The 21,894-nt window shown below is 40.5% G+C and overlaps 2 protein-coding genes across 10 annotated transcripts in view; one reads left to right on the forward strand and one right to left on the reverse strand.

The window, feature by feature from the left end:
• Positions 1 to 1,889: 1,889 nt before the first annotated feature.
• On the reverse strand, positions 1,890 to 12,426 carry LOC113966639. The gene is made up of 5 exons (XM_027681563.1): positions 12,095 to 12,426; positions 11,791 to 11,853; positions 10,294 to 10,462; positions 3,592 to 3,742; positions 1,890 to 2,990 (listed from the first exon to the last, which is right to left on the reverse strand). Exons 1-5 carry the CDS (start codon positions 12,424 to 12,426, stop codon positions 2,902 to 2,904), a joined length of 804 nt encoding a protein of 267 aa, XP_027537364.1. The 3' UTR covers positions 1,890 to 2,901.
• Positions 12,209 to 21,894, forward strand: part of STXBP5L (syntaxin binding protein 5 like) — a 195,825-nt gene continuing 186,139 nt past the window's right edge. For all 9 annotated transcript variants that reach the window (XM_027681261.1, XM_027681262.1, XM_027681265.1 and 6 more), the window contains exon 1: positions 12,209 to 13,302. In XM_027681261.1, the coding sequence (XP_027537062.1) occupies positions 13,105 to 13,302 (198 nt within the window). In that variant the 5' untranslated portion in view covers positions 12,209 to 13,104. The remainder of the gene's footprint in view (positions 13,303 to 21,894) is intronic.

Below are 21,894 nucleotides of genomic sequence, written 5' to 3' on the forward strand. Positions count from 1 at the left end.
TATGTTTTTTCCCCTCCTTCTCTATTACTCCCTCTTCTCTCCCCTGAAACATTGAACACTTATGGCCTCCTCCTAACATCAATATCTAGTTTGAATCAGCTTTCTCACACATCTATCACCCCAGTTACATTCAAGCCTTGCTGCCTCCCATTGCATATTATTCTAAAATCCACTCTGTCCTGTTCATTGACTCAACTACATCTCCCAAATGCAATCAGTTTATCAGCTCCTCTTTCTAATAAGCTGGTGAGAATAGAAATTTTACTACATTATTACCACACTAGTATCTTTCTCCTGACCAGCCAGAGCAGATTGTATGGCAAAAGAAGAAAATGTGGCCCAAAGAAGACATTTCCAAAGACATTTGTGATGCACCCATTAAAAAAAGCACAAGAGCATCATGCTTCAGGAATTCTGTATCTCTGAGTTTACGCCAGGCAAAAGCCGAGACTCAGTATGTTTTTATACTCAATGTTGTCAAAGCTTACTTAACATTAATACAATATTTTTATCTCAGCATGAGGTTGTAAATATAGTGTTCTGTATTCATAAGTGATTTTAATGTAGTATCAGAAAGACTGTGATATAGAACCTTACCTATCTAGCGGTGTTTTACATGTAATCATTCCTAGGAGTTGGAAAAACTTCAAAAGCAAGTGGAAGTCAGCTTAATTTGGCTACCTTTCCAGAGGTAAAAGACTGTCTAAATAAAGTATAATGACCCCTTTCTTCCAAGAATGATCTTCGTGAGGTAGGATTCCCCTTGAGCTCAGTGAACAGTCTTTGGGGATTTCCTTGCTGGATGAGTCTAGTGTGGAGGCTGTGTGAGCAAATGCCTTAGAGGAAGTGAGAACAGAATAGCTGCTTAAGAAGATTAATGACTGGATTCCTTAAAGCTAGCTTATGGGAAAGGTGATCTCTTATGTGTGAGCCAAAGACAATTAATTAAAATGGGTCAATTAGCCTGTCAAATACAACATGTATCCAGAGTTCAAGCTTTTATGTATTTACACCAGAAAGTGTAAAATCAAGGGAGAGGGAAGACCTTTTTGAATCCTACAGGGCAGAAGAAGAATATGAGTTGGTGAAGAGGTAGAATACTTGCCTCAGCCTCCACCAACCCCCCACTTGCGAACAGGTAAATGATGTGTTGGGTCTTGCCACTGGTGTACACCAGCAACTGCCTGCATCTGCAGCATCCTTCAGTGTAACAGAGCCAGAACAAATTATAGAGATAGAAAAACTCCCGTCCTCAATTGGACAGGGAAGAGAAAATATAATGAAAGCTCATGAGCTGACATAAGGGGTGAGGTCACTTACTGATTATTGTCATGGGCAAAGCAGTCTTCATTTGGAGAAATTGATTTAATTTATTACCAATCAAATCAGAGCAGGATAACAGGAAGTAAAACAAATCTTAAAAACACCTTCCCCCCCACTCCTCCCTCCTCCCCGGCTTAACTTTATTCCTGATTCTCTACCTCCTCCCCCCAGAAACACAAGAAGACAGGAATAGGGGTTACAGTCAGTTCATCACATGTTTTTGCTGCTGCTTTCTCCTCAGGGAGAAGTGTCCTTTCCCTGCTCCATTGGGGGGTCCATCCCACAGAAGACAGTTCTCCCAAACCTCACCAGCATGAGTCCTTCCAGAGGCAACAGTTTGTCACAAACTGCTCCAGCACAGGTAGCTTTCCATGGGGTGCAGTCCTTCAGGAACAGACTGTTCCAGTGTTGGTCTCCCACAGGGTCACAAGTCTTGCCAGCAAACTTGCTCCAGTGTGGGCTCCATTCTCCACAGGTCCACAGGTCCTGCCAGGAGCCTGCTCCAGCATGGGCTTCCCATGGGGTCACAGCCTTCTTCGGGCATCCACCTGCTCTGGTGTGGGGTCCTCCATGGGCTACAGGTGGATCTCTGCTCCCCCATGGACCTCCACGGGTTGCAAGGGGACAACCTGCCTCAGCATGTTCTTCACCTGGAGCACCTCCTCGCCTTCCTTCCTCACTGACCTTGGTGTCTGCAGGGCTGTTTCTCTCACATATTCTAACTTCTCTCTTCTCTGTCTGCAATTGCTTCTGTCCAATGACTTTTTTCCCTTCTTAAATAAGTTATCACAGAGGTGCAATGGGCTCAGCCCTGGCCAGCGGTGGGTCTGTCCTGGAGCCGGCTGGCTTTGGCTCTTTCAGCCCATGGGGGAAGCTTCTGGCAGCTTCTCAAAGAAACCACTCCTGTAGCCCCCACCCCCACTACCAAAATCTTGCCACACAAACCCAATATAACACTGAATAAAAACCATTTCTGAGGTGCAGTCAAATTCCAGCTATATAAGCAAAGAGGAAACTGTAAGGAACTAGAGTATTTTTTTCTTCTAAGTGTGGCATCAGTAGCATCAGAATATAAAACCCCAAAAACATTGAAGATGCAGAACAGATTGGATTTCAGCACGAATCTCTGGAAAGAAAAGACAAACCCACCTTGACAGAATCAGTTTTGGTGAGTCTGAACTAAATGCAGTGATGAAAATACTAAGTCAGTCAGTTATGTGATATATTTTAAAGAATAGTCTGATGAGAACTAGAAACCACCTTTGTTCTATCAATCACTTGAAATGCATTTCCTTCCAAATATGTCTAGAATCTGCACAAGCATCAGTGTATGTAAATTCAGAGATGAAAGCAATAATTCATACTGGTAGGAAAGCATAAGGCATTTCTAAGTATGAATGCCAATCATCCTCCATAGGTTATGTGGCTGAGCAATGAATAGGATGTGAACCTGATAAAAACTGAACATTTCAGAAGGCACACAATCCATAAAATGTTCAAAATGAGGGAGAACTTTGGGTATACAACTTGCCTGTGAGCACACAGAGGCAAAGCAAGGGCTGGGATGCTGTGTTCATGTTAGCCAAGAATGGAAAGTTTAGACATGTCTCCCCTTGGTTTTTCAAAAAATCCTGGGATCACAATGAAGTGGTCAGAATCTGTGCTATCTGGGGGACAAAAGGCTTTGATGAATCACTCAAACTCCTACAGCCCAGGCAGCTATGCAAACTTAAATACCAAATAAATTACTACTTGTATCTGCTATACATTTTCCCCTTCAAACTTGCCAACAGGTGAAACAAATTACTAAAATACATGACAAATGAGGGAAAGGTAGAATACTTTAGTTTAGCTGTGTGTTATTTAATAACTGCCAGATTCTTAGTGTTATCCTTTAGACCAGGATTTATAGACTTATTTACTTTACAGAGATGAGAAAATAATTCTCAAAAATATGGAAAACTGAATTCTATTAGGAAGAAACTGTCAAAATGCTCCATATAATTTAACAATTTGAACACTTTCCAAATGATGGAGCCAAAGATTAAAAGTGATTTTCCTTGTGGATAGAGATGAGCATGATGTTCATGAGTGGGCTATGCAATTACTTGCTAGTCACTCAGTAGAACAATAGACAGAATGACTTTTTAATTCTTTTCCTGGATTTGGGCAATAAAGAATGGTTTTATGACACAATTGGGATAAAAGAGCACATCCATCTGGTGTATCCCGCCTAGAAGGCAGTGGGTCTGCCTGAGAGAGACTTACATTTGCAACATGGGACGTGGTCTCTACCAGGTATTTCAGAAAACTCCTCCTGCACCTTGTTGGGAAACTCATTTTGTTCAATGATCATCATGCAAAACTTGAGATGTCGGACAGCTGTGATTAATTCTCCACTGACAAAGGCATCAAACCTCTATAAAGGACAGGAGTGGAAGTCAGTGACAGCTATTTTGGACTAGTTTGAGTCAATGCGAAGACTGAACAAATATGCCAGGTTTAAAAGATGATTCTAGTAGAAATAAAATGCAAGCGACATTTGGAAAAAATAATTCTGATGTTTCCAAAGCAAACATTTCCTATTTTAATTTACATTTAGATATTTATTTTAGTATATTTATATTATATATTAACAGGTATATTAACATTGTTTTGGGCTTCTGAACTGGAAAACAAATTATTCCAGGCACTCTAAATACTGTTTATACACTGAAGACTTACGCCCAAATCTGGCCTGAGATGGATAGTAGGTGTTCCCACTTCCTTCGGGCTTGAAGAAATGGCCATTTATAGGATTACACACACACAAATTGCAAAGGGACAGACTTTATGTTCAGCATTGTGTTGCAGATCAGCATGGCCCTAAATTCTTAGCTGGAAAAGCACTCTGCAGATATCCACTACCTGAAGGATGGAGATGGGACAGCAAGGATTCAAAGCCCCTAAGACAACTCAATCCAATCCAATACAGGCACTACATATCAAATTCCTATTTGATATATCACATTGGCATAAAGAAAATCCCTGACTGAGAGACAGAACAAGGGCTGAAGAATAATACAGCTGTCATTCCTGGCATGAAGAAACATTTTTTAAACTTCTAGGTCTGATTGGATTTTTACTGCTGACATTTCTGCCAGACTTCCTTTCAACAAAGCATCGAGACTAGGATGGAATATTTCATAGCATACTCGCAGAGGAGACAGAATGGTCTCATCTGCCTTCACTTTACTCTTAAATTAAGATTAAAGGGGGGAAAAGGAACAATGGAGGGAGGGGGAAAGGAAGGCATAAGAGCCATTGCAGTGATCAAATTCACCCACAGACTAGCACAGCCTGACACAATTCTTAGACAGCTGATTAGGTGGTTTTCAGTCTTTCTGCGATGAGGGATCTGGCTGTGGTCAGGATGTGGCCCTGATTTGGGAGATGGTTTGTGGGGGATGGTTCCATAGCATATTAGCGAGATTTTCTTCATAGACTTCATAAGAGGGTTGAAAGTCAGACTGCAGGCAGCATTTGTTCCCTGGAGTCTTCTGATGAGGCTGTTTATTATGAAGTATTGCTTAGTCGAGAAGAAACAAGTGTATTGGTCTTGCAGGTCAACAGTAATGTTTTGCAGAACGTATCAGTTGTTAAAAATGAAAGTTGCAGACATAAAACTGAATGCTCTTCATGACAGAAGGATTGAAATACTGGAATGTGTGATCCATTTTCCCTTTGCTCTTCTTTTCTCTCTCTGCTTTAATCTTTCCAACTATTGTTTTATGCAAATATCTACACTATTTAAGGCCATCTATATGAAAGGCCAGTCACCTGCTTTTGGACCAAGGTTATAACAGGTCTAGACTTTTCTATGAGGATTTTTTTGCACAGAGGCCAAGGATGTGATATCTGATATTTTGTGAACTGACACATTATATTTTTGGTTCCTATGATTCATCAAACTACTTTGAGTGAATGGACCTTTTTACCCTATAATTTAAACTGAAGGATATTGAAGGGCAACTGAAATTTTCCCTAGCTAAAAAGAAGTCTCTTTTCTGTGAGTATTAGAAGAAACCTGCTCAAAAATGCAAACTGTGCTGATGGCTTTTCTATAGAGCAAGTGCAGACTCATTAAATGTATTTTTTTTTCTTTCTAACTCCTTATGCTCCTATTTTACAGTCTCTTGTAAGTGGAATATGAATTCAAAGATTATGTTTCAAACTTGCAAGGCTGTGTGGGTTTGAAAGCAACCGAGACAAGTATCCCAGTCCTAACTGAGACCTTTGTTAGTACAGCATCTAGTAAAACAAGCTAACAATTTGGAATACATTGGCTGTCACTTCAAATGTCAGTGACAATTTGCAAAACATTCAGAGCAATAATGGGAAAAGGCACAAAATGTCAAATTTGTAGCAAAGCTGACAACAAAAAGAATATTCACTGTGAATTACAGTCTTCCTGACTTCCTAAAGCTCCTACTGATTCTGCTTTAGTAAAGGATATTCTTCTCTCAAGGGATTTAGATACAGTAGATTGTCTAACATGCTTAACTGATGCTTTAAATTCTTTATCTGAAAGCTTATCCTTGATGACTTGGAAATCTGTGGTCTCTTGCTAATGTTTTTGGGAGGGTAATTGGTCAGTTTGTGATCTGGCTATATATTACCTGGGTAGGTACACATTTGGTCAAGGACCCCAGCATTTCTTTCTACTGGCTATCCCATTTTCACAGATGCTTTTTTTTTGTAAAGCTGTTCTGAGAACTAATAACAACTGTCTTTGGAAAGGCATTGGCTCCTGCTGTTTTGCATCTACTAGAGATGAAAATGTTCAGAATGGAAAATATTAACAAAAAGTTCAGAAAAGGTATATATTGATCAAAAGTCAGACATATGCTTGATGGAAATTAAAGCTTCAGAGCAGAAGAATAACAAGTCTGCTTTCTGACAATCTGTGCCACTTACTAAAACTATTTTAATGAACCGTTGCAGCTTTAGATACATCGAATGTGGACAGGCTGGATTGCAAACCTGGGTCATTAGAAGTTCAAATAGCCTGGCTCACAGCAGGACCTGGGAAAGCCAGACAGTTTTGTCTAATCCTCGGTGAAGGAGTAAGAGGGGAAAGAGGTAGCTAAGCTTTGTGACAGACAGGGATCTATAAAACGAAGTATTAAGAAAAGGGATTAAGAGCAAGAACTAGAAAACTGTGCATAGAATACAATGCAAATTGGATGCAGAGAGAATACCAAAAAGTCAGTCTGAGAACTACAATAAAGGCTGATAAGAAAACTGTGGCGACACGGTACGTGGCATATATTTACTACCTTACTAGTTACTAAGTCTCTCAGACCAGTTTTGTGTCCCAGGCAAGGCCCCACATTGTCATGACTTGAACCCAAGTTATTTTGATTTGACATCCCAGAGTTCTACATACTTGCTACAGTAAAGATACAGAAGATGACTGCTGTGCAGATAGTAATCACTGAGGCTTTAGCTCCTCCATAGCTTCTGTTACAGCTTGTAACCCACAATCTGTTAGAAAAAGACCCCTGCTTCCAGAGCAACCAAATCTAGGTTGAGTCCCACCTTAGCCTTGGGAGAACCCTCTGCAAAAAAATGCATTCCTTTAATGCAGCAGGACAGTCTGTACAGACTAGTCCAAATTCTTTGCCCCAACTGCTGTTTGGGTGGCTTGTGACAGTTCTTCACTGAGATAGGCAGCCCTTCCTGGATAGGGCACATATTTGTAATATAACTCAATAGGCCACCACTGCGATGAATTTATACTGTATGTCTGAGCCAAAGCAGATTTAACAAAAGCCAGGCCACCCTCATTGCTCTGTCCAGGCCTATAGCTCTGCCTTTCTTTGCACTGGCTCTGGGGCTTGTCTGACCCTGTGCAGAGTTAATCCAGCTCATTAACCCAAAATAAAACTATTGACTTTCCTAGCAAATTAATGCATTGCTGAAGGGACAAAAAACCCCCAAGGGCTCAACTGCATGCAGGACTTTCCTTTTTAACACCAATGAGAACAGATCACCCAAGCTGAAACAGATAACTCTACTTTACACCTGTACTTGGCCTACCGTGCAAAATGGAGTTCTTATTACAAAATCACATTCTCAGTTTTGTACAGACACATCCTACAGCTTCTTCATTAAGAAATCTGGTCTCTGAGCATGCATAAAAGATCTAATTTTTATGGTAAATATTTCTACCCTGTACTTGTGAAGAGAAAAAAAAGGATTATGTATTAATATTACATGAGGATGAGGAATTAGCTTTTTATCCATTGACACCTATGTAGGATGAAAATGGCACTGCTGTTTTTCAATCAGCAGTCTCTGTGGCACCTGAGTACTGAAAGATCCTAACAGAATAGGAGGCTTCCAGCCTTCTAATGTTATTTTTTAACAGCTCTCTTTACAGCTAATAATTCAAAGGGCCAAAGGAAACCTCATGTTATTCCAAGAATCAAACAGAATGACCAAGGTAATAATAGACCTGGCATTCTAGGTAATCCTAGACAATACAGTGATGTTATGTCAGTTAAAGCAGTCACGCTATGTGTGATTGAATCAATAAGGGGTTAAAGGTAGGAATATAACGAAAGCAAACCTGCATGGCTTTGTGGAAACAAGTCTTGACAAGCAGGCCTGACTTCAATTTTTTATGAGATTACAGGTTTGTTTGATCAAGGTAACCACATGGATGTGATAGACTTGGACCTTCCTAATGAATCTGATTTAGTAGTGCTTGACATTTTGATTAAAACATTAGCATTATATAGCCTTAATAAAACACATTAAATAGATTAAGATCTGGCTAATTGATAGAGTTCAGCAAGCTGTTCTAACCAGATACTCAGCACTGACTGGGGATATTTTTAGTGGGGCTCTGCAGGCAGGAACACTATGCTTGCTGCCATTCAATGTTCTGGAATTACACAGAAACATGGGTAATATTGGCAAATGTCCCGCAGTGTAATGAGGAATGGGTAGCTATGGAAAGTCACAGTTTTGCCTGCATTGGCATAAATGCGTTTCTGGTATCTGATTACATACTTTTTCTTCCGTTCTGTATAAGCACAGAGGTTCTCTTGCAGGGTATAGTTGCAAGGCTGTGGTCTAGTCAACCGCTGATGGGTATACAGTGATTTCTCTCAAGGGTCATTGATTTTAACTACTAATTCATGTATTGTCGAAGGGAGTTGTATGAATCATTTTAAAAGCATGAGTTGTGAAACCACCCCTTATCGCACACTTCTGCATGTCTTTTTTTTTCCTAAACTACCAAGAATATAACCTGAGGTTTAAATATGTTTGAAGCTTTAAAAAGTCAGGAAATTCTAGTCCATGGGCTGAAGAAGGATTGCTATAAAAAAAATAAACCAAGAAACCCAGATGAGGTAAGCAAAAAAAACCCAAAGAGAACTAAACAACTTCAATGATCAGTCATGTACAAAACATATACAATCTCTACTACTATCACTTTCTTGTCAGCTGATCTATGCACATCTTTCTCATTCTTCATTTTCTTGGTCAGTTCTTGAATCAGATTGAGGTTAGATAACACTGAATTAATATTGCTCTCCTTTGCTAGATTTGATTCTGACCAGTCTTGTTATATTGCTACACGTAATCACAAGCTTACTTAAGCAAAAATCAAAATGAGAATTCATATGAATTTTTATGGTGTAGAATGTTAAAGATGCTCTTTCTCAGCAAAATCTTTGTAGCAAACTGTTGTCCTTTTAACATTTGGTTTGGTTTCTGTTTGACCTTGCAGAACAAGATGACTGATAAATATAAAAGATGCTATCCAGAAGAATATATTTTCCTCTTACTATCTAAAATACAGATTCAGATACAGATTTTCCACAATGCATTAGGATGTCTTATTTAACTTGGTTTATATCAATTTAACATCTAAAATCTTTTCACATTTTCATAATTTTACAACTTGTATTAAAACTCTTGGTGGTAAAACTATGCAATCTCAGAAGCCCCCTATGAAACACCAATACCATCTAAACCAGCACAAGCCAGCAAGTGGATGCCTCATCTATCTACTGCTTGTTTCTCCACTAAAAAAAAAGAAAAGCAAATTTTTTGTACTGTGTCAAAATCGAATTGGTCCTTTTTCTTTTTTTTTCCTGGTTCTTTTTTTTGTTATACATCGAAACTCCTCCCCAGCCAAGTCATTCAATGGGGCTGCTTTCTGTGCCTGTCCTGTCCTGTACCACTCAGCACCACAACTAATTTCCATCATTCTCTCTCTGCTTCTGGATTTGTGTCCAGCTTAGAGCAAAATTTTCAAAAGGGACCTGCATGCATTACATGTACCAGTAGTGAGCCAAAATATTTTCCTCAGTTGGTATTTTTAAACAGGACTGATTATGTTTTGTTGGCCAGTATGGTTTTGTTGTTTTGGGTCTTTTTCCTACAAGTCAGTTTTCCTAACAGCACATTGGCAGTATGAGGATCCTTGCTTGCCCTTTTGGATACTCTGAGGTAATATCTAATCATCAATACTCAGCTCTTCATTTTGATTCTCTGAAAGACAAACGTTGGTATTCAAAAAACATATGCATCTTCTTCTACTTCCAAAGGCTTTTTATCATTCTTCTAATTTTCATCCTTCCCTTTCTTCTCTTAAAACGGTCTTATCTCTGTCCTCCCTAGAACTGTGGAACCATTATATCAGATTTTCTTCTTCTAGTACCCCCTGACTCCCAGTGTCTTCTCTTTTTTGCAAGTCTGTGACATTTTCTTCATTCTAATTATTTAATTTTTAACCTTATCTTTCCCTTTCCTATTTACAATTTGTGCTGTTATCTTTCTTTTGGGTTTTGTTAGCCTTCTTTTTTCACTTGCATTGCCTGTGGTGAACATAATATTAATAGGACATGACATTCTTGAAATAGCTTCAACTGGGTTTTGACTTTTCCTTATTCTCAAAAACTCTGTACTTACATCTTTACAGATTTGCTTACTCAGTTCCATCCTCTTTTTCATTTTTGTCTCCTTGCCATAGTCCTCATATATTTTGTTTCCCATACAAAGATATGCTCCTTTTTTTTTTTCTGGCTGCAGAAACCTATCAACCTTTCCAGTTTCATCAGCACTGTATCCTTTATTTTTCCTAAGGGCAAAAGTGAAGCTACAGTTATTCTTTGAACTTCACTGCAATCTTTTTATCGTTCAGATGGGGAGTACCTGTGAACACACAGGGATGAACAAAAGTGAAAACAAAAAATACATGGATCTCAGTGTAAGAAACCAAAGTAAACACTATTACCTTGCTTCACAGAACTGTAAGATTTACAAAAAAACAATTAGGTGTTAGAGTGGGTATCAGAACTCTCCTAAGCACCCCTGAAACATCTGCAAAATGGGGTGATCAATGTGTGCACCTCAAGTGTGACCAACGTGCAACACTTTGGCGGGTTGTTATTTATTCCTGTACAGAACAAGTTTGTTCGTTAAACCATTTTAGTCAGTTCCCGGCTTCCAACCACGTTGACAGCGCTGTGCCATGAGTCACTTTTAATAGCTGCCTCATTTGCTCCCGACCTGAATAACGTTTTCATAGAGGTTTGTGTACCGTGTAACATCACCTGTGCTGGACCGCGCTTCGGAGGCCCGAGAGCCGTCCCCCGCAACTTCCATGGCTTTGGAGCGAGCCCTGGAGAACCTCCGAACCACGAGGCGCCCGGAGGGGCAGCCCTGGGTCACTGTATTCCTCTGGGGAATGAAAAGGGGATTAGCCCCCGAGGAGGCCGGTGGTATCAGTATCCGGGCTGAGCACCGACCCGCACAGACCGCTCTGTGCCAGGCGGGAAATGGAGCTCCCTGAGCGACGGGGGAGCTCCGCCACCACCGGGACCGTCACCTCCCGTGACATCTTCACAGAACCACAGAACATCCTGAGCTGGAAGGAACCCTCAAGGATCACCGAGTCCAACCCTTAGCCCTGCACAGGGCAGCCCCAAGAATGTGCCTGAGAGCGTTGTCCAAACGCTACTTGAACCGTCAAACTTGGTGCTGTGACCACTTCCCTGAGGAGCCCGTTACAGTGTCCAACCACGCTCTGGGTGAAGAACCTTTTCTTCATATCCAACCTAAAACTTCCGTGGCACAGCTTCATGACTAAGTTTGGGTCGATTCGCCCTCCCGTACGCAGCTCAGGCTGCGAAACCAACCCGGACCCCCCATGGCCCCGCCAGCCCCGCTCCCCCCGGCGCTGTTCCCCACAGCGACCGCCGCCGGTCCCGCCGCAGTGGGGCGGGGCCTCACCTGACCCCACCCCCGTGCCTCACGGCCCCGCCCACCCCGCTGGATGGGGCGGGGCGTTGCGGAGCAAACTCGAGATGCGGCCTTTTCCATTGGCGGAAGTAGGTGCCCATCCTCACAGCGTGCCAATCAGCTGCCACGGATCGCAGAGGCCGCCAGACAGCGCTTGCCCCCTACCTGGAGCCACGGGCCGCCGAGGCTCTGGGCACAGTCCCCGCCCCTTCTCCCCTCTCTACCAATCTCGTCCGCCCAACCCGAACTCAGCAGCCAATCGAAACCTGAGCTGGTGCTGTCAATCACTGGCGTTTCCCCGCCCTTCCCCGCCCCCGCTCCCCCCGCATCCCGGAGCCGGGAGCGAAGCGGAGGGGAGGGGGGCCTCCGCTGGCTGCGCGCTGGTGCGGCGGGCGGGGCGTGAGGACGGGGGAGGGAGGGAGGGAAGAGGAGGAGGAGCTGCGGCTGACGCCGGCGGAGATTTCAGTACCTCGGAGAACGGCTGCGAGCGAGCCGGGCGGGCGGGAGCCGCCGCCGCCACGGCAGCCGCCCTCCGCTCCCTTGCCCCACTCTGCTCCGCATCCGCCCCTCCCCGCCACGGGTCCCCCCGGAGCGGCCCCGGGGGGAGCACGACAGCGGCACAGGCTCGGTGATCGGGACGGGCAGAGGGTCCGTCCCCGCAGGGACGGGACGGGTGATCGGCCCGGGACGGCCGGGCTGGTGTAGGAGATCGCTCGTTGCCATCGCTCGGTCCTCACGGAGCGGCGGCGGGGGCGGCGAGGAAAGCGAGGGGGCTCTCTGCCCACATCCCGCACCCCACATCCCGCCGCGGGGCGGCCGCCCACCCCCCGGCCCGGCGCCCGAGGGGAGAGAGGAGCACTGAGGGCGGCAGCGGCTCCCGGCGTTTGCTGGGGTGGGCAGGGAAGCAGAGAGCGGGAGCCGCGGCAGCGTCTGGGAAGCGGGGATCCGCTTCTCCGAAACCCTGGGGGCGAAGGTTACCCCGGCTGAAAGGGGTCTTGAGGTGAAGGGGAGATTGAATGTAGACGAATTTTGGCAGTTTTGTTGAAATAATCAAGTGCCGAGGGCAAATTTTAGGCAGATAAGATAGAGGGATGGATCCCGCTGTTTTGGATGCCGGCTTGAATTTTTTATTTACTTTTCTGTTTTGACCACTGCTAAATGTGGATTTTGTGAGAGAACCCGATGGCGCTTGTTCCATTATTCCTTGTTTGAACGTAAATCTTAGTCCTACTGCTTGTGGATTTTTTTTTATTTATTTTTTAAAAGGACCTTTCCAAGTAGCTTTCGCGTCTGACAAAATGAAGCCTTTGTATTTTTCAATCAATTATACCTGATATTGACGTCCTGTTTGGTACAAGAGACTTAAAGTGCTGCCTCACTCAGAGGACCATTAAAGACTTTCCCGGTCGCTACATGTAGCTGAATGTGTTACGACACATCCTTTCTCCCCCCCAAAATCTCCCGAAAGATTTTTCCAAAATGAAGAAATTTAATTTTCGCAAAGTTTTGGATGGTTTAACTGCCTCATCCCCCGGTGGAAGCAGTGGTGGTGGCAGTGGCAGTGGAAGTGGGGCTGGTGGTGGCTCCGTGCACCCAGGAGGAACTGCAGGAGCTGCAGGGACACCCAGAGAGGAGATCCAGGAGACGCTCACTTCAGATTATTTTCAGATTTGTAAGGTAAGGGCTGTATTTTTATTTTCTATGGAAATAATAAAAGCTGCGTTGAGTTGGGCGGGGGGGGGGGGGGCGGGACGACGACGACACAGGAGGGCAGTAATCTGATACCAGTAAGCCTTTTACTTGAGAACTGCAGTGGTTGTATAAGGACTTTGGGATGAAAAGACAGATCTAGTGGATGCTTTTTTTCTTCCTGCTGCAGAGTTGGGGTGGTCAGTAAATTCATGGAAATCTTGATTTCTGCATTCAAGGCCAAATCCTAAGTTCACACTTGGATCCCAAACTACTGACAAGATTGTGGGCAGGAAAGCAAATCAATTGGTGCTAGTACAGATAAAATAAGTGATTAGAAATTTTAAATTGTATATATCTACTTCCCCTCCTCACTCTTCTCATCCTCCGTGCCTTTTTTTTTTTAAGACAAAGGCACAAGCTAGAAATAAAAGACAGTGCACTGATTACTGAACATAAGACTTCAACTATTTGTGAGGAACTGCATGTACTTTCAGGATGGCTGTTTATCGTTAGTACTAAAGATTATAATTGCATGACAGTAAACTTAGTGGGACAGCATGAGTACCACAAGTTGCCAAATTTGTTTGGAATTGGTTTTCATGTTTTGGTCAGGTCCTTAAGTGAGAATTTTCTTTGAGTAGAAAGCGTAAGATATCTCTGTGTGTTTTGTTTTGTATCTATCTTCTGCAACAGAGCTTTCAGTGGTGCTCTTAAATGCACCAGTAAACCAGTACAAACTATTTGGTACTTCTGACTAACTCTGAAATATGAAAATCACATATTTGTAATGAAGAGCAAAAACAAAAGGAGATGATATATTATGGTCCTCTGCTGTTATTTTTAACTTCTATGTGAATTCTGTTGGCTTTACTACAAGTTTTGTTTGCTTATTTGTTTTGATTAGAAGCTTCAAAACCAGAATTTTTAAGTAGTGCAATGGACATTATTAGGAGTAAATGGACTTCATCTATTAAGTATACTTTCCTTTTATTAACCAGATACCACTTGATTTGAAATTTAGGTTATGGTCAACTCCCAGCACATTCTCATTTCTTTTTTGTGTTTTGGGAAGAAGAAAGCAATAGAAACAACCAAGACAAGCTGCAAGTTTGTGTGCAGAGCTAGTCCTTGGGAAACACACAGCTTCTCTCATCTAAGACACCATGTTTCTAATTCTGTTTGGCTTCCAGCTACAGCTAGTGTCAAAACTGCTACAGAGTTCAAGGGAAGAAGGATGAGCCCCTATGACTTAAAGACTCAGAGACTTCTGAAATAGGTTTTACATAATTCAATTTTTTTAGATACATAGTTTTTTATAGTTTTTTGCCATCCTGAAACAAAACAGGTTCAGGCCTATTAACTCAAGTTATTCTATAGTTTAACGGAGCGTCAGTAATGAGTGCATACCTGCTTCCCAGGGTTGAATTGGACTCCTTTTGCTTATGGACAATAATAATTTAGCATTTTGTGAAACTCCAGGTATTCAGTACAGTGATTTCCCATTTTTGTCACTTAAGTAAAAAGATAATGCAAACAACCAAGATACATTAAAATATTATTAGAGGATCTGACATTCTAAGACTTCTAAGTAAGGGTAAAGTCAACATGGTTCTTCATGTTTAAGTCATTCAATAGGGCTGAAGATCTATATTTAGTATGATATATTTTTATTTTGTATGACATTTGCAAAAATAAAAAACATAAGATGAATTGAAATTATTTTTTGCCTAATCTCCATTATTTCTCTTCTTTGGTTTGATATTACCCGAAGACAGTTAGTGTTATATTCTAATAGATCTACCTGGAAATAAATCTGGTAGATCTACTTGGAAATAGATCTACTTAGTGTATAGGAATATGTCATTTGAAGAAGATTTCAGTAGGCTATATTTGCCTGCCTAAGCTCTCAGGCTGAAATGTTCTCAACAAAGTAAATATTTGTACAGGAAACCTTTTGGTTGTTTGCAGCAGCTCTTGCTTATGAATGCATGCTACTGCAGAAGTCTATTGTATACGAAATACCAGCTTTGCTTTTTTTTAAGATACAAAGGTGTGCCAAAAGCAAACTTCCAAAATACGAGGTGATTATGTGCTCATAAAACACTGCAGTGTGTATTCAGCAGGCTCTACTCAATCAGCTCTGTTGCAGTTTAGTAACCTTATGAGGATGTTTGAATGAACCCACAAAACCTCGCAGGCCCCGATCCTGCGTTATGCACTGTGCAAGTGCTCTGGAGGTAGTGGGACCTGACGCAGGCGCAGCTTTCACCCTCCCTGCTTCAGGGTGCAGGATCCAAGCCATAATTTGTATTGCAATCACTTCAAATTAAATTAAAAACACAACAAGGCACGCATAATCTGAATTCTGTCTTCCCCAATCTTTTGTTGTATAGAACTTCTGATATTTCAATTGTGTATTTTCATGTTCAGTTACATAAGTTATACAGGCTGCATATTTAAGGATCCATGATCTGTGATCCTGCTGCACACAGAACTGAGTAAAGCTAATGGCAGTTTTGGTTTGTTATGATCTGCAGGATCAAGGCATGTGAGCTAGCAGCCTAAGTAGCACCTCAAACTAGTTTTTCTTTCTTTTCTGATTACAAAAATCTTCATTTTAATGTGAAACATAAAAGCTGACTCATACTTAAGAATTAAAGGGCCTTACCCTGCAGTTTTTATGTAAATAAATTTCCTTTCTGAAGTTTGTGGGAGGTCTGCTTGACTGAAAGCACAGATGCAATCCTCTACCAGAAGACTTTCACTGGTAATGCACCTGACTTCATTTGTAACACACCTGAAAGCCATCTCTCCATTTTGCAACATTTTTAGGGTGCTTATTACCACAGTGTCTTCTTGAGATACGGGTTAGAACTTAATAGAAGTAAACTGAATATTTCATTTTACACTGAGATGTTCACAATGAGTTACTTTTGGCATTTATATTTAACACATTAATGTAATCTTCTATATTGAAAGAATGGAATATTTTTGAAACTATTACATATGAAATAGCTATGGCCTGTGTTAAGCATAATAAATTTAAATGTTGGTAGCTCTACTAATGAATTAATGGCACCATTTAAAAAGTATTCAAGCAATGTGAAATTTTGTCATATCTATTTTGTGACAACAGGAAGCTGGGGTACAGTTTGGTTTATTGAGGGGCTGCTCTTGGAATTTGAATATCCAAGTGGAAATCATGAAAGTATCAATTATAATTCACATTAATTGAATATGTGAGATAACAGCAGCATCTGAAATTTAGACGTGATCTAGTAGAATATACTAGTAAAGTCTGTGTTAATTTTAATTGAGATAGACCTAATATCCTTGGGTTTGCTTCTTTCTATTTTCTCTCTGTATAGGTGTTGGGTTTTTTTCTGGCAAGGATTTTTTAGGCTCAACTGTGTTTGTCCAGAGCATTTAGAAACTAAAATACAGCACTGGGGAGAGATCTGCTATTAATACAGGAAGTGAGAAGATCACGGTTAGGATGCTTTAAATCATTTGAGTAGAACTTTGAGCAGAGGGAACCTAAAAGGAGAAAACAGTGATTTTATTACTTTTGCAGAAGGTTGTTTGTTAGGGGATGACGCAGCTGAGAAAAAAGAAATAAGAATGAAGTTGTACATTTTTTGTACATAGAGCACTTATTCTTCATGAAAATAAGTCCCCTGTATAGAACTACTTGACCTTTTATTGAAGAACAATCATAGGGTAGAATTTGTAGAGCATGAGGTTAATAACTTTATGCAGAAAATGTTTGAAATCAAGACCCCAGTTAAAAGCACAATAACAGTTGCACTTTACTAGACATACAATTAATCTGCTCCAGTATGTTTTCTTTAGCTGTAGGCAGCAACTAGATACCCTCGAAGAGGTTCAGGAACTGCCAATTTAGTCTTCTTCTCAAAGAATTACTTCCCAAATGCTGATGGTTATGGACTGCTTTAAACCCCAAAGCATGAGATAGCTATTCTTTTCCAAACTGGCCTTCATGTTATTACTGGGTAATCTTGCAATCTAATAAGCATCCCTTTGTATCTTGCTGCATTATTGATAGTATAGTCATAGTTTCAGTATGCACATTACCCAGTCTTTATGTAAAACCCATGGAAGCAGGAATAGCTTTAGACTTTTATTAAAACTCGTATGGAATCCCATGGCAAACTGCAATTGTGTCTTCCTAATCCTACCTACCTTTGATAAAAGCAGCCCTTCAAGATACAGCCAATCACTAGCCAATTTAAATACCTCAATTATTTGGATTTCCTATCAGGTGGTCTTAAATCTTAATTCCCAGAGTTTATGGGTGGTAATACCTTATTTTGTCAACCTATGAAGATAAACATTTATTCCTTCTGACAGCAGTCAAGTAGGTACTTCAACTGCACGTGCAACATGACGCTACAGTTCAATGATAATAGAGAGAAGATGAATTTTGGAATGGCAATTAAAGCACAATTCTGCAGGAGCATATAATTCTATTTTTGGTTATGAAGAATTAAAAAAAACTAATCTTGCTATCCCATAGTGTTTTAGTTAGCTTGAGCTGTTTGGTTAATTTCTCTTACCTCCTTAGTAAGGTCATGCAGGGAACAAAAAATAAAAGGTGTGTGAAGTGCTACATTTCAAAGAAAACCCATCTTAAAATTAGTATGATTACTTGTAAGTGCTCAGAGTTCATTCAATATTTTAATGGTAAAAAATAATGTTGGGAAGGATTTTTTCCTATATACCAGGGTTTGGATTCTAATCTTAGATGCAAAACCCTATTCTATCAAAACTACAGTCACAAACAACACTTCTAAATTAGGTTATAGTAATTTTATGAAATTTGTGATGAGCAAAATGTATTTTTCTTTTTTAAATGTTTGTATTAATTAGAAATAGAATTCATTCATGATAAAGAGCATAGCACATTAAAATCTTTTTTTTAAGGAACTTTGAAGATTTTAAGGTACCTGTAGTAGTATAACTGGATTCACTTGTTTTGGTTTTTTTGCAAATATCTATGGTTTTGCATCACTGTGTCTGGTTGTTAATCATGTATTAATCCTAAATGCATTAATACAGAGCCTTCATAGCCAACACATGCAATTACAGCTTCAAAATTATTTTCAGACTTTTAAGGTTACAAAACAAAGCACTCTAAAGTTCCACTTTTTAAAAATATGTTTGCTTGCAAAGAGAACTTTTAATTACATGATCCCACATTTCTTCTTTAGGTTTAATTTTGCAAAACAAATAGTGTTTGCTCATTGGAAAGCACTTCAATATTTCTCTGCATACGTAGAACTCAGAGCATGCCTGAATATTAAGTTCCCTATGGATTTTTGCAACAGAAGTGCTCACCACTGAAGTTCTGAAAGCTTTATAAACGTTAATGAATTGACCTTCACAATATTTCTGTGAGATGGAGAGGATATTATTCCCCCTGTATGGATGCCACAGAAAATCCCAAATGCCACAAACATTGTGTCCACTATCTTGAGTTTCCAGCTTGACCTGCTTTACATCTGTTTTTCTTGTAGCACATTTAACACTTTTATACTGCATCTTTCCATTGCACCTCCCATTATTTTCATGTTCTATTGCACATATTGTGCACACCTACAGAGTGATCTTTAGGCTACTTGTTCATACTGTTAATTTATACATCCACCTTAGATAGCCAGAACGGCTCTGAATTTCCTTTTTGTCTCAAATGACTGCAGGTGGATTTCTGGCTCCACACTGGACTTGTGAATTGCACCTGAGGTATATGAATACCATCAACCTCCACTATCTCAAACTGGTCAATCACAAAATGGGAAAATGATTAGCAGCCACATGTGAAAAGCTTAATTCACAACCATTGGCTTGCTCATTTATAACACTAAATTATAACAGCATTGATAGAATTTTTTTTTCTGCAGTTTTCTATCAGAATTGTACCTTGCACATTCCTATTTTGTACCAAATAGACAAGTTTGGCAGAAAAAAACTCTTAAATTGTTTACTTTTGATTTGCCCACAGGACAGGCCAGACTGTACTATGCATGGGGGAGACAAAAGTTCTGTGGCAGAAAAAGATAATTAATCGTTGCAAGTTGAGAACAAATTCATGCTGCATAAATTATCTTAGTTCTTGTATGTTCTAATTGTTCTGCTTTTTATGGTTGACCTTGCATTTTTAGCAATATAAGAGTCATAGAATATCCTGAGGTGAAAGGGACCCACAAGGATCACTGAGCTCAACTCCTGAGTTCACAGATGGAAACCTAAAAGTTAAGCTATTTGCTGTAATTTTGTGTGCCATTTCAAATGGGTGTTTTGAGGTTTGGTTTTGGTTTTATTTATTTATTTTTTTATCTGTGGAATCATAGATATTTGAAAGGACCTTAAAGATCATTGAGTTCCAACCCCTCTCCCATGGGCAGAGACACCTTCCACTAGACTGTGTTGCTCCAAGCCCCATCCAGCCTGGCCTTGAACGCTGCCAGGGATGGGGTACAACAACCTCTCTAGACAACCTGTTCCAGTGTCTCACCACACTAACAGTCAAGAATTTCTTCCTAGCCTCTGATCTAAACCTACCCTCTTTCCATTTAAGGCCATTCCATCTTGTCCTATCACTACATACCCTTGTAAAATGTCCCTCTCCGGCTCTATTGTAACTCCTTTAGGTACTGGAAGGTGCTATAAGAGCTTTCTCTTCTCCAGGCTGTACTCCAACTGCTAGTGGGGATTGGACACACGGGATATAATGTACATCACCTGTGGGCCACCAGTTAGTTAATGAGAATTTTTCTCACTATTGCACCGAGAAAAGCAGTTTTTATTCTCTTCTGGGAGGACAGAGGAAATTCAGCCTGGTTAGCCCACATAACAGGAGTGTTCTGATCAAATAGCTGTCGCATAAAACGTTGGTTGCATAAGCAACTTCTTTTTCCCCACTCATTTCTGAAAGAAAAAGACTTATACTTAATTTTTTTTAGGAAATGAATGAGAAAATAGTTAGAAGTTCGTGGCTAAAAATATGAAGTGAAGATTTTTTCCAAGTAGAAATACAAATACTATGTCAAACATGCAGCTGTCCTCAGCAGAGGTAGACAAAATCTAAGACAGACTCCATTCTTACTTAGTTTAGATGAGTATCCATTCATGTTTGATTCTTGTTCTGAGATGTCTGATACTCCCTGGTGTATGGTGTATGCCCAAATCCCTTTTTGAGGTCTATGTGAAAATACTGTGAAAACTTAGCATTAGTATGCTGACTTTATAAACTGAGACAATGAAGCAGTAGAGAAGTGAACTAATATACCCTCCTAAACTACATGAATATACTGGTCTATTGGCTATTCTAAGAAAAAGGGGTTATAAAAGCAGCTTATGGGATGTATAAATTTGTCACAACGTGTGTTAGAATCATTATAGGGGAAAATTAGAGGAGTGTAGGATAAGAAGTACAAGTAATGTGCATCTGTGGAGAGGAGAGAAAGCAATATTGATAGGTACAGATGGCTGGCAAGTATGCTCAAATGTAATAAGATGTTATCTTTGTGCAGTGCTGCGTCCATTCCTAGCAGATCACCAGCAAAGACTATGAATAATAAAAAATGCTAGAGACAATCTGTCAGCTGTCTCTAGGGTCAAAGTCTGATGAGGTACACTTTTTATGGTTCCTTTGAAGTTAAGTTGCATATAGTACTGAAAAAAACCCCGTTAATATTTAAGGCTTTGAGGTGGTGAATGCATGGACTCAAAAGTAACTTGATTGAATTCAGTGGTATATATGTAGGTGCATGTGTGTATGGTAATATATCCTTATGCATAATTTTAATCCAATACATTAAAAATAATTGCTTGTGTTCCATTTGAAAATCTGTTACATAAGAATGCTGTGAGATCAGACAGAAGTCAAGTCCCTTATTCAGCTAGTATTCAGTTATGTCTGTATGTGTGGCAATCTAGCCTTTATTTAATCTTTTTATTTTCTTGAAGTGTCTGCTTATATTTTGCTCCTGTCCTCCATCACATTTGTTTTGAATAGTGCCCAACATAATGGGGATGATGGATGCTATTCTCTGTGTGTTCTTTGCAACAGTTCCTATGAGAAAATCTCTGTTATCCATTGGACATCACAAAAAGTTATTCTAAATAAATTATGAGTGCTTATCTCCACTTTGTTCGTTCTGTTCTATCTATTGTACTCCTTAAGTGTGGAGATGTGCTTTCAGTTACACCTGTCCTTCATCATTTGTGTTACAGTTACATTCTATTGTAGTTGTGGATTAATTGTAGTGAGTCTTAAGAGCCCTAGTTTATTCATTGTTTGTCCCTACATATATTTTTAAATGCTCACTGAATGAGGCAAAGGCAGGAAAAGTGGCATGTGGTTGTGTAAACAGAGATCTGATTCTTACGATCCTTGGATATGGTGTCTTCATTTGTGTCTGTGAGCTGTGTCCTTGGTACCATTATGGGCAATGCAGAGGGGGATAATAATGTACAAGATGTGCTGGATTTCACTGATGTTAGAGGGGAAAAACCTGCCACAAAATATCTCCATATCATTTGGAATGTATCTTC

Source organism: Neopelma chrysocephalum, unplaced genomic scaffold (genome assembly GCF_003984885.1).
Source record: "Neopelma chrysocephalum unplaced genomic scaffold, ASM398488v2 Primary Assembly neopelma1_60, whole genome shotgun sequence".
Taxonomy (NCBI): Eukaryota; Metazoa; Chordata; class Aves; order Passeriformes; family Pipridae; genus Neopelma; species Neopelma chrysocephalum.

Coding starts and splice junctions, on each gene's coding strand:
- LOC113966639 (XM_027681563.1), bottom strand. CDS start 12,426: ATGTGGGGTGCGGGATGTGGGCAGAGAGCCCCCTCGCTTTCCTCGCCG. Junction 11,854..12,094: donor GCTCGCAGCCGTTCTCCGAG/GTACTGAAATCT, acceptor TGGGCGGACGAG/ATTGGTAGAGAGGGGAGAAG. Junction 2,991..3,591: donor CCACGTCCCATGTTGCAAAT/GTAAGTCTCTCT, acceptor TTTGTCCCCCAG/ATAGCACAGATTCTGACCAC.